Here is a 17,305-nt window from a genome sequence, read left to right as displayed (position 1 = left end):
CTTTTAGATTGAAAGCGTCATAGACTCCTAGCACCAGGCGTGGTTGATGATCTGAGTATAGTGGGGTGGCGTTTTCCGGGTGCGAGCTGATGCTCCCACCGCTCAAATCGTGCGACACAACTGACAAGCAATGCAGCCGCTGGAGGCGACCCGCCCAAAGGGAGCGCTTGGGCTGAGGAATTTGAATCCTAGGGGCATTAATATTTTGGATGGCAATGTGCGTTCACAATTGCAAAGCAAAAATTTAATTAAAACTCATGCCGACTGCTGCGTTCAGGATTATGATTTCAGGGTCCTGCACAAGGTTCCAAGTACTCGCTCGATTCTCGCTCGACTCCACAAAAATGAATCAGGAACACGCAAGCTGCACCTGAAAATTTCCCCAAAAGGGTATTCATGTAGGTACCTCAAACCACCAGTCTAGTTGTCGATAAGCTCCAGAGCTTTTGCTTGCTTCTTATCCACTAAAACCTGGGTTCGGATCGTTGTCGCACCATGTTGGCCAACGACATTAGAGACACCCACACACGCCCACATTTGTATTCCTGCGGGGGGGTAGCAATTAGCAATTGGAATAGACGCACGAAGAAGAAAAATAAAATACCAAGAAGAAGAAGAAGAAGAAGCAAGGCATGAAACTGTCCGACTTAAACTTCTTTGAAAAATTTCTCCACAAGCCCTCCCCATTCTGCGAACCATCTGCGCACTACCTGGTATTAGATGGCCGAGCGTTTATATGCAACAAGGGTACTGAACGTCCGGATGGCTGGTTAGTCTACCAATCGCAAATGGTCTGTGCAGGCAGGCAGGCGTCAGCGGGATGCCATACTTTCTTTCTGCATGCCCACCCGAGGAGCGAAGGTTCTGCTTAGCTGCTGGTGAACTTGGTCACATCCTTGTAGCGTGCATGTAATAATGTACCATTGAAGAGGAGAGTTGTCACTGCCTGATCTCATTTCTTGCCTTGGAAAGTTACCTAAACTTACTTACTTACTCGGTACTAAAAGGTTTTAATTGTAAATAGCATGGCATGGCAAAGTTCTAAGTTTTATATCAGGGGAGCCGGACGTACATCTTGCTCGTGATGTTTTCACTCCCCTTCCTAAAACCTCCTCCTGCGTTCGTTCGAGATTCTCACCGTGAATCTCTGCAGTCGGCCAGGCAGTTCACGTTTCCTCAATCAGGTCCCCAGTTATGGTTCTTCATTAGAACGGCGGATGGAAATCGAACATCCTGGGACACCCGCCCCGAAAGTAAATTAAGCATAGTGGGACAACTCACCGGTCTAGGGTCAGACCACCCCCTCCTCGGGACCCTCCAGCATTATTATTATTTACAGCAATTGCAACGGCTCGAGCCTTATTTGTGGCTTAACGAATTTATTATCATTTCTATCTATTGCTGTCAAGCCATCGCCGGGTTCCACTGTACCTGATCTGATCTGTGACGCGCACTAAATTGCTGAATCCAGCAAATCATCTTCTGGACTCCTGCAAGCCATGTTTTAAAGCCACCCCAGTATTGGTTCACTTTGTGGGTAATCCCATTTGGAAGTATTATCATATTTTCATTTAACGAAGGGCCTCTTTTACCGTCTATGGAAGATCCCAGCCCATGACTCGCCAATATCAAAAAGTATAGTTTAAGCCAGCTGCAAGGTAACTCGAATACTGGTTCTTATTTTCTCCATCGAAATGTTTTTTCTTGTCCGCTTAGTTTTCTTCCTTGGAAAAAAAAAAAACCTCGGTGCTCCTTTTTCGATTTGCTCAAAACCATTGGGTTGGATGGCCTCGAATCGGATTTGTCTATTTTACCATTTGTCTTGCTAGCTCACCCATGGATTTGCTCTTCCTCCTTTGTAACACCATACTAATGGCTCCTACCTCCTACAGCACTCAACAACCGTAGCGGCCTCTCTCTCTAAAACCCTGGAAGTTATCTACAGTATGGATAGAGGACGGAAAGGTCGTCGGCACTCGGTGCCTCATGTTCAGATGAGGGAGGATGGTGGCAGTGGTATTATTTTGAGCTCTTCGTCACGCTCTAAGCTCGCAATTATAGCTCCACGCAACGAGAAGGATAAGGGAACTGGCCCATCTCGGTCTCCGAAGGATGGTGTTTTCAAGGATAGATTGCCACCCCGTTCTCGGACTGGTTGTTGGTATGTAGCTCTTTCATCCGTTTTCCAAGCCCTTTTTTGCCTCCACGTTGAACGATAATTAACTGGACGGCCCTCCGTAGGACTTGTCGAGTATGTCTTTTTGACTATCTAGGAACGTACGTGGCGGTTTTCGTTTCTCGCTAACATTTTAGCATCATCATTTTTATAGACTCGAAAAGTAAAATGTAGTGAAGAACATCCTGTCTGCAGCGTAAGTTCTACTCTATACTTTGGATTCAAAGCCGATTCGGTCGACGAAACTTCAAAGAAGCTAATAATTAGTCCAGCAATGTGCTCGGCTACAGCATCAGTGTGACTATCACCCGAGGCTCTCCTTCCGTGATGATACACGTCGTATCGTAGATCGGATGCCCGAGGTCTCCATTGTCGGCAGCGTAACTTGGGACCGTAAGTACCTTTCATAACCTGCTATTTGTCCGATTGGGTACTCCCTCGGGCTGAACTTACAATGCTCTCATAGGAAAAGCACGCTTAAGACGAACCTCGATCATCGCAAGGGAACCTGCGGTTAGCCCGGAGGCTCTTGCATTGCCACCTTTCCATCAACTAGGGAACGACGAGGATCGAGAATTGAAGGCCACAACTCGACCACCTGCAACTTTCAATCTTGTACTCACACAGGAGAGCTTCGAAAACCAAGAAAGTGACGTCGAGGTAAAAACTGAGTTTGACGCAAACGACTTAGCATCGCCGTTGAGGGAAAAGATAAAAGTTGAGGACGATGTGAGCCCGACTTCTGAACGGCTTCCGTCGTTTAAGCGGACTTTAGTAAACCAGGCGATTTATTCGTCTCCTAGTATGGCGTCCGATCCCGACATTGTGATTTTGGCACGATTCGAAGAACCTGCAGTGAACCTGCCAAAGCCTGCTTCACTCACTCCGACCACAAATAGCTCTGCAGGCCGGCGCCTATCTGTTGCTTCTGTCCGTTCCGCTGGCCAAAGTTCGACTGCGACATCGAAAAGCTCACCCCAACTTGATGGTCAGAAAGTTTTACCAACTGTCATTCCGAAGGAAGAGCCTATTCATGTTCATCTGCCTTTTTCAATGCCAGATTATGCCCTAACGCTCAACTCGACGGATACTCTTTACCTAAATTACTACCGAAGCTATGTTTCGCAACATGTTTTCCATGTTCGAGGTGTTGGAAGTATTTGGAATCCGGCCTCAATTCACGGCGAGGATTTTTTCGACTTGGAGGCTACTAGATTTCCGCCGGTAGGTACGCCGTATTTTGGATAAAAGGATTAGTTAGGAGGGCTTGGTTGCGGTATACTAATTATATCCTTCAACAGCTTTTCCATGCGATGATGGCAGTGTCAGCTTTCAGTTTCGAACACAGGAGTCCGAATGGGAACAACTTTGTCCAATCATTACAACATTACCAAGCTGTTCTACCAGCTATACAATCTAGTCTATCGAGCTCAGTTGACTTGACATCAGACGGAATTCTTTATACGCATTTCTTTCTTTTACTTTACGAAGTTAGTTTCCTAGCCTTTTTTACAACTTATTTTTTTAAAACTCCATTGCTCACCGGCTTCCAGATCGCAGCAGCGGAAGCTGGACGCCCAAATCTATGGCAACAAAATTTATCTCAATTACGCAGCTTCCTATTTGAAAGGGTTCGGCACGATACCTCAGGAGCGACTCCATTCATTATCTGGTACCTAGTTGCAATCGATGTTATCTCCTCGCTGGCGGGAGTTGAGGATGGGGATCTTACAGAGTCTTTCTTGAGAAGCCATCTTATCACGGATTTTAAGAAAACCTTTGCGCCCAGTGCAGTAGCGGACGGTCTTTCGATATACTCTTCACCAGCCCACCAAGCATTGGAAAGCGAGGCATTCATTCAAGCTCTTTCTTTGAATCAGGAACTCATTCTTCTGGGATCGACCATTGCAAAGACTCGGATTGCCTTGAAAACATCGACTCCACTAGTCACAGAATATGGATCAGACGACGCAATTTCAAGCTCAGATATCCAAGCCTCGGTTCGGGAATCACAAATTCATCAGATTTTAGAGGAGCTACAGCGGGTTTGGATATTTCATCAAAATGGGATGACGAATCTTGCAACAGAAACGGATGGCGCAATGTCCACCCGGCTCACGGTTCTTCAAAGCCAGGTACAACTTAACTTTACTGAGACGCCATCTTATTTTATTTATTTTTTGATATTTTTTTTTTGCAACATTCTAACGGTTGGTATTCTCTTATCACATTTTAGGCGAAACTCTTTTATCACGCACTTAATCTTTATGCTCGGACTAGCATGTGGCCCAACCAGACTCGAGAAACCGCAGACGTTGAAACCAACTCTAACGAAATCGCCCTTTCGATCCGAGCCATCATGTCAGAATCCGCACAAGTTCTCAACAACCCAGCAATTTTCTTCAGCACGGGCTTCCTCGTCTTCCCTCTTTTCATGGCGGGTATCTCAGCAACCGACGCACGAGACCAAGCATGGGTCCTTGACGCCCTTACTCGAGCCGGCGTTCACACAGTCGGCCGCAATTGCACCGTCATAAAATCAGCTCTACAAACAATTTACCAACATCAAAATCAAAACGCCGCCTTGCATCCGGTTGGAGCCGTTGCCTCCACCAGCAGGTCATGGCAAGATATCCTTTGCGTTTTCGGAGTCCAAGTGGCACTTTTTGGGTTTTAATTAAATTTTTCATAGCAGGGAAAAATATATACTTATAAATGTGGTTCAAAATTTGGGGGGGAGGGGGTATATCCTTTCGACAGCGAAAATTCAACAGTACAACTGTCCGTTTTCTAAAGCGGTCTTTTTCTTTTCAATCGTTTTTCCTTCCGTGTTATTCCATAGCGTATCCTTTTTCACGTTGCATATTGATCACACGTTTATCCCCCCACAGGCATCTTTCACAGCATTGGTCCCCTTTTTGCAAGCAGAATTATCATGAATTGAGCATCCTATCCTTGGCCCCTTTGTTGGAAGGGCTGAGTTATATCCGGCATGTCTTTTAGCGTAGTTTGTTAAAGAAACCCCCAAACTCCTTTTTATTCCTTACAAACTATAAACTCGAAACCAAAAAAATACCTAATCATAATTTGCACGCCTGAAAATCACAAGATGAGCTTTCCACAGCTCTGCATCCCTCCAACCTAAAATCCATCCACCCCAAGGCGGTGGCGTTAAAACCTGGCAATTGTACAAGCGAGCCCCGTCCGAAAACGGCCGAACGGGCCTGCCATACGGCGGTGGCAAACGTCCTACTCGTTTATTCCGCTTGACCGTCCTTCTCCCGTTGAAATCGGGGCGCGAAGAAAGGAACAACATTCTTTGCCCTTTTCCTCGGGTTCCAATTCGTTCAAGAAAGTTCTTGGGTTCGGCGGGGGGCGCAGGCTAAAAAGCCACGTGGAAATTTGTTACCAAATTATTCCAGACCTAGTAACTAAGCGGATTGTCTCCCAGCTCCTCTCCTTCTTCTCGCGTTTCCAACCGGTTTTTCCTAGTTTTCCCTTGTTTTATTTCACCGTAGAAAAAACCTTCATGGCTGTGGCAAAGGGGATGGGAAAACGCCACATGCATATTTGCCGAATTTGATACTGACCCTAACAAGTTCCCCACGACCTACCCGGCCTCGGATTATATTTCCGGTAGTCTATAAATCTCAAGGGAATAATATATTGTTATAGGCCTATAAACACTTAAACCCACGATCGTGTATCATATTTTAACCGACCTCTCGTCTCTAAATGTTTTACTCTAATCCTTGGCCTTGGCTTTTCGAAATTCAGCCAGCTTTCCTCTTGAAAACCACAGCTTGTTTGATGAAAGGACGTTGTCACGAATGTTGCATGATTGGTCCATTAACCAGAGCTTCCAGGCCGCCGCATGCCTGAGCATTCTCCACTTCCCTTCCCGCGCTAGCCCCTCTTGTAGCTAATGATCACCGCCCTAAGACTTCGCTAACTTGTCTGGTGTGCGACACACGAAATCGATAACTCGTAAACTAATCGGATTATTTTTGGAGAGAATTCGAATTCTACAGGAAAAAAAAAAAAAGTTAAAGATGAGACGGGAGAGTATGCAAAACCGGTAGCCTTGTTTGCGAAAGAAATATATCATGTCCACATGCATATCCGGTGCATATATCACCGATTCTACGATTGGAAGTTTAAATCCAGGGCCCTGACCTTAACATCGTATTCAAGAAGACACAAGCTAGCTAGCATATCCCATGCGCCCAGACTAATCCCAATCTAAAGAATTCGAATTAAAGCTCAAACCGCGAAAAGACAGGGAAAAATGCGTATATTAAATCCTTCATTGATCGTCGTTATGCTTCAAGATCGATGGTCACGGTGATACCTTCATCTTGTTTACCCAAGTAAGGTAAAGTTGCTTAGCTGCTGCAAACCATCCATCCAGCGACGGAAGCAGGCACATGACTTAAGAGCTCTCTCTATATGTACTCCGTGCATATCTGTAAAATGTAAGCCGCCGAACAGAAACCCACACCCCAAAATTGCGTTCAAATCTGCTACATGCAGCAGATATACATGAAAGATTACCGAGTGCACCAGTCCGATATTTCGGTCCAATGCTATATCGGAGTGATCTGATTTGTTGGATGCAAGGTATGAAACTCTGAACAAAAAATCCCTGTACCATTGCCATGCATCTATCCTATGAAAGCATAACATCCCATACATACAAAGTAGACAATCCAACCATTTTCCATTTTGTCTATCTCGCCTTTTCGTCATGTCTGAATCGTGTTTTTTTTTTTTCCTTCTTCTGTTCAGGGAATTCAATTGGGTAAAAAATTTATATACGCCGACTCCATGGCCGCCTGGGGCTTGGCTACGGAAAAAATATTTGTCTACTATACGGGATCCTAAAGTCCGTGCTTCATTATGCTGATCCCAGAATCGTTTTTTTATTTTTTATTTTTTTCCCCTAATATGAAATAAAAAACGGACTTTACCTTGGGTCTATCCTATATGCTCACCCTTGTAACTGTCTAGCTTATTCCATCATTGATTTTGATTAGATTTGGTCAAGAATGTTACTTTTCTGGGTAACGCAAAGTATAATCCATAATCCCTGCCGCTATCGACCAACCAGGCAAGCTTTAAAAAAAAAAGATATCACACCACCAACGCAGCATTTAGGAATCTAGAACACCCCTCATTACTAAGTATCTATATCGACGGGAGAAGAAAAAATATATCAGCAATAATAGAGAATACTATAGGGTTAGAGCGAACCCGGACCCGAGTACCAGGAAGATTTTTTTTTTTTTTTTTTTTTTTTTTCACGCTTACGATCAAGCCCTCGCCTCTCGAGATCTCGGAACTCGCCGTCACCATTTCGATTTCTGTTCCTGGCTAAAATGAATTTTAAGAAAATGAAATAGAAAAGAAAAACAACACAAGCTTTTTTGGGGGTTGTATTTAGGAGAAAGATCTACAGGTTTTTAGGTGGGGGGAGGGGGGTAAAGGACAACTGAAGGCTATTGAAAAGAAAAGAAACAGAGACTATGTAGAACCCGCAGCCCTCACTTTAACGCCCTTCCCAGCCGTTGAAGGATGTCAAAGCAAAAAGAGATCTAGACCATTTGAACATGTCTTGGGGTCTTGGGATCCTCCCTCCGACCTCGAGCAAACCTTCCTTCAAAAATCCCACTCACTCAACCACACCAAAAAAGAACACACGGTTCACAGGCAGCCAACTCAAATGTAAATTATCCAACCTTGACACCACCTACCGCCGCCCAAGTGCTCGACCTGCTCCCAGCGATTTTGTCCATATAGCTCTCAACCTTACCCCTTCCAATAGTGCCCTTCACAAATTCCGCCACAGACGCCATATCAAGCCCTTTACAGCTCAAAACGGCGTCTATATCACTTTCAGTCACCTGGATTGCGTCTTTTGCCTGCTCCTTCGCCAAATGTACCACAGCCTTCCATGATGAACCAATCATGTTTTTAATCTCTGTGATTTGAGACTTAGGAATTTGTGGCTTCAAAGCCTTGACCACTGGAGATTTTTCCAAGTATTCGCATAATGTCAAAATGTATTTGCAGACCTAGATGACGAAAAATTGCGATAGTTCATAGTTAGCAGAATGAATCCAAGACATCGTATATGCAGGAAAGGGCACTTACCTCCAAAATCATGTAAGCCTGATGTAAACTATACCAAAGCGTCGTATCCTGGCTATCATCGAGTGATAACTGGGACATATCATCAGCAACAGAGGACACATCCTTACGATTGCCCTTCGATGGTGGCTGCAAGCTGCCCCTTAGAGCTTGAAATTTGCTCGATATCTCAGTCAACAATAATTTAACCTTCCCACTCGATTTGGAACCACCCTCGCTTTCTACCTGAATATCACCCATCAAGCAGACGACTGCTAAGACCTGTCTCTCAACTTTCGTGAATTCCTTTACGTCCTCGCTGCCTTCAATAATTCCACGGAGACGCTGGGAATACGGCACGTGCTCCTTCTCTAGAGTGCCCCCATTGGCCTTCGACCCCGATGCTGCTGATGACGCCTTCGTTGGGACTGCAGCAGAAGATGCCTGTAATTGTGCAACCAAAGTAGCCACGATATGTTCGGTCAGCAAGAATGCCTGAACCCATTGGACTCCAACACGAGGTCCCATGTCACAGCCTGTATGCCAGCCGTCTTCCCCGAACAAATCAAACGTCCGGTTATCTGATGTCTTAGCATTCAGAGCTCTGTCCCACAGAGCCCCCGCCGCGGTCGTCGACCCTTCTGTCACGGCTACCCCCCGGAACCTCTGCACCCGTCTCCGTTCGATCTCAAATTGGCAAGCCGAGATACTTGACGATACCCTCTTTTCAAAGAGCACCATATCCTTGATTTGCCCGTATGCCCCATTCTTAAACACCTGGCTGATCATTTCCGGGTTGGTGCGGTTTGCGTTTTGATATAGCCTGAGCGAGATATCGTACATTTCCAAGCTATCTGTAGGGTTGTGTGGGACATGCAAACCCACATCAGCCATATCCGTAGGATGCAGCAGTTTAGCCGCAGATGACACAGAGAATGGGAGGAGGGTAGACAGCCTTGTCAGAACATGATGTGATAGCGAGTCATTTTGGATCTGCTTGATGCTTAGTCGTTGATATTCGATGGTTGCACAAGATGGGGCACCAATAATCATGTATAATCGAACTAGCAAAAGTAGTGCTGTAAAGTTGTGTTTCGACTTTGTGAGGAGGTGCTCAAGGATTATGATTGCAACCCTCACCGGAAGGGGATCTTGCATACGAGATGCAGTGTATTTGCACATTAGTGCCTTGGCGACCAATAGTAACAATTCGTCGCCAATTCGCATGTCGGTAACAAGGAGGTCTATATCGACTTTGAGTGAGACGTTGTAGACGGCCAAGCATTCTTGGACGAAGTCGTTTAATCCTTCTGTGATCGGTAGCCGTTCCTGATCGTCGACCTCAATCCGGAAACGGAATTTCAAGAGGGTCACCCACTCGCGGACCGCATTGGTTAACTCCTTGGTAGACAATTCGGATGAAGTGATATCCTTGCTCTTGCAGTGACCCGTCATTTTCCCTAACAGCTCCTTCCGCTCATCCATATTCAATTGGGCTACATAGGATCTCAAGTCATCATAACATGAACTCGTGCTGCCTTGTTTTTCGAAAAATGTAAAACATACCGCAGGGAGCGCTGACACGTCTTCCTTGCAGTTCAAGTTGGAATGAGGACGGCAGAGCGATGCAAATTCGAGGATAGCTAGCAGCGCACTTCGTGAAACATGCTCTTCTCCTTCTTTTAGCTTTCCCGCAAGGAGCGCCGCGGTTTTGGTGAATTGCGGATCCTCTGGGTCTTTCGCTCCGATCTCAACCGCAGACGCAACATATGCGGCCCATACTTTCCAGTCATCTTTCCATACCCTGCTGACTTTCGCTTGTTCTAGACTCGTCCCGTCCGATCCGTCCTCGATAGCTACGCTCCCAGTCGACAGGACTCTATGACAATGCTCATTCACATCCTTGAACTCCTGCAGCCGCAGCTTAGTCTCCATCAGCATCCACCAGAACTCCCAGTAGCTGTCCGATCCTAGGCGACTGTTGAACCCTGTAGTTTTGCTCTCCAGATACTTGGCAAGCTCCGCATCATCGACTTTCGTGAAGCTTAATATGTCGTAAAATAGCTGTAGCTCTGCAGTTGTCCGGATCGATCGGATCGGTCCAGATTCCTTCCCTTCTGGGATCTCGCTTGCAGCTTTCGATATCATGCGGGCGGCAAGCCTGCCAAATATCTCCACATTCGATCGTTGATCGTCATCGCAGGCTACCTTGTGATATCTCTCGATCAGCTAACCAGGCCCTCTCCCCGATCAATTTCGTCCGGAGAAAAAATAGGTAACATACGACCCTAATAAAACACGCAGCAACAGCCCAAAAATAATACCCCCGATTCCCCATCACCCCCTTCTGCAGCGCCATAGCAGCCTTCTGCATCCCTGTCCAATCACACGCCCTCATACATCCACTATACCACTCCTTCAACCCAACTTCATCAATACTCTTCGTTCTCCCCGGTGTAGCTATCCTAGCGTTATACAAATGCTCGTGGAATTTTCCAATTTCTTCCTTCTTGCCAAGGTAGATGTATGTCATTTCTATTAGTCGGATCGTGTCACTGTCCTTGGGCGGTGGGGTTCGGAATGCTAGGGAGTTGCAGATTTGGAGGGCCTCGGTTAGTGGCGAGGTTTGGAGGGGTAGGCCGGCGGTGGGGAGGTGTGATAAGATGAATGCTCGCATTACCTAAGTTTTATATACTGTCAGTCGTTGAAATTCGGGGAGCTTGAAATGTTAGGCTGTATTCTTTGGTCTTGTATACCAGCCTCCACAGGCTATCCGAGTAATATTTAGAGTTCAAAGAATACATACCGTCAAATAATCGCCCTTTTCACCTTTCTTCAACCGACGGGCAATCAATTGCAATGCCTGTTTTGCACCTCCGCCGGGTGCATTCAACGTCTCCCATACTTGCTGATTTTTTCGATCGAACGGTGTACCCATTTTCCCTTATTCTTCCTCTATTTCGTTATTTATCGCATTTGATAACCCCAATTGAAACGAGCGATGGAAAAAAAAAGAGTGATATCCCTGTGGTAGACTGAAAAGTCCAAGCTAAAAGAAGCTGTCGACTGTCGTAAGTTCTAGTGGGGTGTCCTGTGAAATCGAGTATTCAATTCACACGTACACAGTACCCAGCGAGAACACCGGCAATGAAGCCACCGAAGGGTTACTGCGATCCGTCGTAAGGTGGTCGCACAACGGATACTAACTTTTCTTCGTAGTGGAGGGTAAGTTTGTTGTAGAAGAGGAAGAGAAAGCTTTCGAAAGAAAGAATTGAAGAGCCACAAAGCATATCTCTATATCAATGCAAACGAAAAAAAACACACCACCGCGGCTATCGCGGCTAAATCCCACCTCTTCCGCTTCAATTCCCTCCAAAAACACCTCCGTTTCGCCTTTCCACGTAATAATTAATATAAAAAGAACAATGCCAGAAATCCAATACCGCGAAAACCCAATCGGCGAAGATACAAAACGTCAATTCGACTCCAAAGAGACTTCCAAATTCTACGATCCCTGTCAGGACGCCGCGAACAGGTCCCTCAAATGTCTAAGAAGGAACATGGGAGATCGGGAGATGTGTACCGACTATTTCCAGGCTTATAGGGATTGTAAGAAGAAATGGGTGTGTTCCTTAGCTTCCCTTCCCCCCATTCCCTTTTGACTTTCTTAAGGATACTAGAGTTGTGCTTATGTGTATATGGACTTTAGATTGAAGAAAGGAAAACGGAACGTTGGAAGAAGGCTATAGGATCTTTGGGGTTTGGGGGTAGTGAGGAGAGTTCTGAAAGCTCTGCTTCTGCTTCTCCGGCCGCTGCTGGTAGCGCTACGGGTGGAGAGAAATGAGTAGGACCTTTGAGAATAATCCCTTACTCTCAACCCCATTCTATATCCCCCGGACGGCCGAAGGGAGCCCAAATGCTGCTTTATGCTCTCCAGTTATGGCTGCGCCGGGGCGGATCTGGCACTGAGATTACTCCAGGATATCAAAAACAGTGCATTACACTCTATCAACAGCCACTGCACACAGTCTATTCAAAAGCCAGTACCGTTACCAAACTCTTGTCTGGAACAAGAATCCCCCCGATTGTATGATACCACACCACTCCTCATGTATTTATAATCCTCACAGGCGTTCAGGATCAAACCACAAGACTTTTGCAGTTCTATAGTTCAAAAAATCTAGATTGCTAAGATGCACCGATGACTCTCTGTCCGAAAACAACTAGTAATAACATCGTAATCAATATCAAATAAAAAGTCTTACAATTTCCTCTCTATCCTTCTTCCCCTCTCTTTCTGATAGATAGATATCAAATATTACAAAACAGAACAACTAGCAAATGTAAATTTATATATCGACAAAAAAAACGAAACACTTCAACGAACAAAAACTTGACAATTTTTTCGGGTGTGATAGTGGGTATCCAAACAAAATTAAAAGCAAAATCTGTAAAGAACAAAAGGTAGTACCGTGTTATATATATATAAATGGAAATGGCGATATCGGTGGGGAGAGAAGAGATACTTATGAGAAAGTAGGGAAAGAAACCTATGAAAATATTCATTACAACATAATAAAGAAAAAAAAAAAAAAAAAAAAGGGAGAAAGAAAAAAGCAGTATATAAAAGTAACGAATGTTGGAAACAATCTATGCGCAATGAAAAGAGATCTCGAGAAAGAAATCCCCCCGGCAATATCAACTTCATGAATACTCAATGCCGACAGAAATGAAAACGAAGAAGAAAAGAAAAGGAAGGACGAATGTCTCGCTAATAACGACGAAGAAAAGAAAAGTAAAAGAAATCCATAAAAGGAGGATGTTATATCAAACCCAAAATCACCTTTTTTGCTATAATAGTTCCAATTCAAACTCCCCCAAGGCCGCCAGGAATCCCCCAAAACGGGATGTACAATATGAGGGTAAATAGGGTATCCTTCGCCACAATAGCAGTAATAGTAATAAAAAAGCGCTTTACGCCAGCTCCTTCTCCAACCTCCTGCCTCTCGGTTCCTCGACATCTGGAACATCATCCCTAACATCCCCATCTGTATTCCCTACATCGCTTCCCTCCTCTTTCATAAACACAACCTCCTCGTGTTCCCCAATAATCGGTGAAAACTCCGCAACTTCTTCAACTTCACATTCATCCTCATCTTCCTCCTGTATAGCATCCGCCTGCGCACCAGCCGAACTCGTACTCGCCCGTTTACTCGCCGAATGCCTCCGTCTCCCCTGCGCGACACTAGGTGACGAATTCCTCGCATGATTTAAATTCAAATTCGGTCCTTTAAACGCCGTCTTTTTCCTCCTCGCGAAAGCAACCGATTCCTTATTAAACACCGCCGTCTCATTAAACGCATCAACCCCAGTTGTCCCCTGCCTAACGAGCCGTACATTCGATGGGAAACTATTCGTTCTCGGTGTCGTCGCCACAACTTTTACGCCGGACGCCCTGGGACTCCTCGGCGACGCCAGCTGAACAGAGTTGACCGAACTTGAGGATGCAATCGAAGAAGCTTTAGAATGCGACTTGTGAAACGATCGTACTGAAGACAACGACGAGGACGTCGACTTCCTACCTCCCAATCCACGACCTGACATTCTCCGCGCCGAATGCGGAGTCAACGGCGACGGTGATATTGACTGCCGCTTCCTCTGCTGCGCCGTTACCAAACTCGGTGGGACATTACTCGATGGTCCGCCCTGCCTCGCCGTATCTCTCCCCCTAGACCGAGCATCTCGCTGCCGATCGTTCTCTCTAAGCATCTCAAGTACATTCCCCGCCCGCGTGCGAACGCTCCCACTTTGATGCGAACTCTGTAAACCCCTTCCTTGACTAAGGTTTGATTGTGAAGTATTCCCGTTCTGCAACCTCGGTTGATACTTCGCATCACTAGCAGTAGACGCCCGCCTCGTGGAATGGAACAACCAATGCTTCAACGCGGCCAACGTAGTCAAAAAATGTATCTTTCGTTGATTCGGCCGCCTTGTCGATGCTGACGATGGGAAAGTTGGATCACGATTTAAATCTGGCGAAGACATGATCTGTATTTGACTCTGATTCGACGGATTTCGCTGCATTTTATTATACGGATGTCGATCTTTCGGATTCGGCGGTTGCTGTGTCGGTCCTGCGGGCACTATAGGAGCTTTAGCCGAACCGCTTCCACTATCATTGACTAACGTGGAAGTTAGCCCGCGGGAGGAATTTCTCTGAGCGTTTAAAAAAGAGGGCCATCAAGAGACCTACGTGATGTTGAAGAAGCCTTAACGCTAATATTCGCCCATTCAGCTTCGGCTTCTTCCCTCGGAGGCTTAAGAAAGTCGGCAGCAACAGCAGCAGCTAGCATGCTCCCCGCGCTGACCCGTCGGCTTTCGCTTCGTCGCTTTTGACGTCGTTTTTCTTTACGCATTTCTTTTTCTATCAGGAGGTTCCACCAGCCGGCTAGGCTGTCGCATTTTTGGGCGAGGACACTTTCCACGACAACTTCGGTTTGAACTCCAGCGGATTTCATACGGTCCAAGGTATCCCTTTCTATCCGCGTGCTGAAGAGAGCAGGTTGTTGCATAGCAAGGATATTCTTTTGCTGGTTGCCGTAGTGCATGAGGAATGGATGAGTAAGGATTTCTAACAATGTCGGTCGTGATATAGGCCGTTTCGAAAGGAGTGATTTGATCAAGGCAACGGCATCTAATCTCCAAAGTTTAGCTTAAAACACTGGCCAGAAAAAGACGAAAAATCCTAACCTGGGTCCAAATGCTCCGGATATTTGGGTTCTTCGTTCAATATCTTGAGCTTCGTTGATGTCTCATCGTCCTCATCGAACGGTAGTTCCCCGCATAGTAAGGCGTATAGTATGACACCTAACGACCAAACATCGACAGCTAACCAAAGTTGTCAGCCAAATTGAAATCTTCAGGAGTTAGTCTAGATATGACACACCCTGACCGAGATACTTCTCCCCCTTGACCATCTCAGGCGCCGAGTAGCACACAGTCCCACAAAAAGTCTGCAGCGGCCGAAGTCTCTCATACTCCCGTGTGAAACCAAAATCACAAAGCTTGACCTGCATCCCAGCAAAACTCACTCATCAGCCCCACCATCCCACAAAAAGGGGAGTTTTGAAAGAAAAATAGAACCCACATTCTCATGCCTATCCAGCATAATGTTCTCCAACTTCAGATCCCTATGCACGCAGTTCTTCTGATGCACATACGCCACGGCGCCTACTAACTGCGCAAATATCTTCTGCGCCGTTTCGGTTGACAATCTTCCATTTTTGATCAAATAGTCGTACAACTCTGCACCAGGACAATACTCCAATACCATCCATACTAGCGATTCTGTAACGACAACTTCGTATAAACGGACGATATGGGGGTGTATTAACTGCCGATGGTGGTGTATCTCCCTGGCGAGGTTTGGATCACTTTTCTGTGCAGATTTGAGAACGACCTATCCCACCAAAGAATTCGAGGAAACCGGCTCGTTAGAAAATGTAAATTCTTTGAATTTGTAATCACGATAAGATATATATTTTTTTTCCGAGGCTGAGAAAATTGAAAGGAAAAAAAGATTTCGACATACCTTCGACCCATTGGTAAGTTTGTGCGTCGCCAGATATACATTCCCAAACGATCCTTTTCCAATTAACCGTCCGAGGGTATAGTTTCCTACGTGTCTCAATTCAGGCGACGAGAATTCGCTATTATAATCGGATGCGCATTCTTAGCTTTAGCTGTCGGGTATCGGGTAATATGTAACTGGAGGAATGTGTTGGACAGGGCAGAGAGGGTATTCAAGGGGTACGAAGATGAAGATGAGAGCGAGAAGGAGTTTTGCGCATACGTTAGGAGTTCATTATACGACTCTGCTAGCTATTTGGAGAGAAGGTATAGTCGTCAGTTATGATTGTTCCATTTATAAAAAAAGAAGCGCGACAACGACGGAAATTGATGTGATAAAGTGTGTACACCAAACTAAATTCGATAGGTGGATAGATGGGATGGTGTTCTGACCTTTGTCTTCTGGGTCTGCCGTTCATTTCTCGACTTTGCCTGCATAGGGATGTTGGTGACGTCCAAGAGCGGTCGTCCCTGGAGGTAAGTAGCGAACGGCTCGCCAGTTTTACCGATTATATATATTTCTATATAGTAGAGGAGAGAGGATAGGGGTTTATTTTCTTCGTTTTTATGTCGAGCGATTATTACTTATAGTGACGATGATACGGATGTCGTTGAAGGTGGAAATCGAATGGCGAAGAGGCGTGCGACGGAGTATCGGAAAGGAACCAAAATAGCGACAACTGCAGGTAAGACTTGTACCATATATAGACAGACAGACAGACAGAAGGAGCGAGACGAGCGAGAAAGAACAGCCGTATGTACGTCGGGGGATAGTGGCGACGCGGGGGTGGTCGGTGTGTATGTCTGACGGGACGGCGGCCGTTTTGTGGTTTGGAGTAGACTGTAAGTTCGGGGGGTGGAATTATAGGAAGGGATCCAGACGGCGGGTGAAGGCGGGAGGGTTTGACAATTACAAACGGGCGCACAGTCGAATCAAAGTCGAATCGAAGTATCGAAAAACAACAACACGCTAGCGCAGGGCTATATCGGAGGGATATATTACATTGGTTAGTATTTTATAAGTACCGATGAGGGTGTAGATTGCATTGGATTGGACTGTTGAAGGTATATTGTTTTTCAGGAGAGGAGGGGGGGTACGAATCGTGGGCGGGGCCGTTCTCTTTCCACTTCTTGCAGTGTATATAAAAAGATGCCTACGTACGCAGACGGGGATAGTATAATATCATACCATACGATATATCGGTATTGTATATTTTATCTTTGTCGACGAGGCTCTTGTCGCAAAGATCAATTGAATCTCGACATCAAAAAGTGCCAAAGCTTGTATTGACAGGTCCTTTTCTCCCCTTAAACGATCATTTAATTTCCCCGATTTCCCTCTCCCTGACCACCAGGCATGAAATCTAGCGA

General features: G+C 45.7%; 4 protein-coding genes across 4 annotated transcripts; 2 read left to right on the top strand and 2 right to left on the bottom strand.

Moving 5' to 3' along the window:
• Positions 1-1,084: 1,084 nt before the first annotated feature.
• Positions 1,085-4,853, top strand: DFL_002432 (uncharacterized protein; the record flags this gene model as incomplete). The annotated part of the gene is made up of 10 exons (XM_067631217.1): positions 1,085-1,427; positions 1,648-1,658; positions 1,893-2,161; positions 2,242-2,251; positions 2,331-2,372; positions 2,449-2,569; positions 2,643-3,400; positions 3,478-3,666; positions 3,730-4,311; positions 4,413-4,853. The coding sequence occupies 10 exons, from the start codon at positions 1,085-1,087 to the stop codon at positions 4,851-4,853; spliced, it is 2,766 nt and encodes a 921-aa protein (XP_067493784.1).
• A 3,052-nt stretch (positions 4,854-7,905) lies between these two features.
• On the bottom strand, positions 7,906-11,243 carry DFL_002431 (uncharacterized protein; the record flags this gene model as incomplete). Its single annotated transcript, XM_067631216.1, has 4 exons — positions 7,906-8,250; positions 8,330-10,513; positions 10,590-10,985; positions 11,112-11,243. The coding sequence occupies 4 exons, from the start codon at positions 11,241-11,243 to the stop codon at positions 7,906-7,908; spliced, it is 3,057 nt and encodes a 1,018-aa protein (XP_067493783.1).
• A 487-nt stretch (positions 11,244-11,730) lies between these two features.
• DFL_002430 (uncharacterized protein) lies at positions 11,731-12,149 on the top strand (the record flags this gene model as incomplete). The annotated part of the gene is made up of 2 exons (XM_067631215.1): positions 11,731-11,928; positions 12,015-12,149. 2 exons carry the CDS (start codon positions 11,731-11,733, stop codon positions 12,147-12,149), a joined length of 333 nt encoding a protein of 110 aa, XP_067493782.1.
• A 1,130-nt stretch (positions 12,150-13,279) lies between these two features.
• On the bottom strand, positions 13,280-16,372 carry DFL_002429 (uncharacterized protein; the record flags this gene model as incomplete). The annotated part of the gene is made up of 10 exons (XM_067631213.1): positions 13,280-13,802; positions 13,888-13,966; positions 14,113-14,487; positions 14,559-14,999; positions 15,056-15,193; positions 15,252-15,375; positions 15,453-15,764; positions 15,897-16,014; positions 16,158-16,186; positions 16,328-16,372. 10 exons carry the CDS (start codon positions 16,370-16,372, stop codon positions 13,280-13,282), a joined length of 2,184 nt encoding a protein of 727 aa, XP_067493781.1.
• Between the last annotated feature and the right edge of the window lie 933 nt (positions 16,373-17,305).

The sequence above is a fragment of the Arthrobotrys flagrans genome (assembly GCF_004000055.1).
Source record: "Arthrobotrys flagrans strain CBS H-5679 chromosome Unknown unitig_3, whole genome shotgun sequence".
NCBI lineage: Eukaryota > Fungi > Ascomycota > Orbiliomycetes > Orbiliales > Orbiliaceae > Arthrobotrys > Arthrobotrys flagrans.
This window is presented reverse-complemented; position numbering and strand designations above follow the sequence as displayed.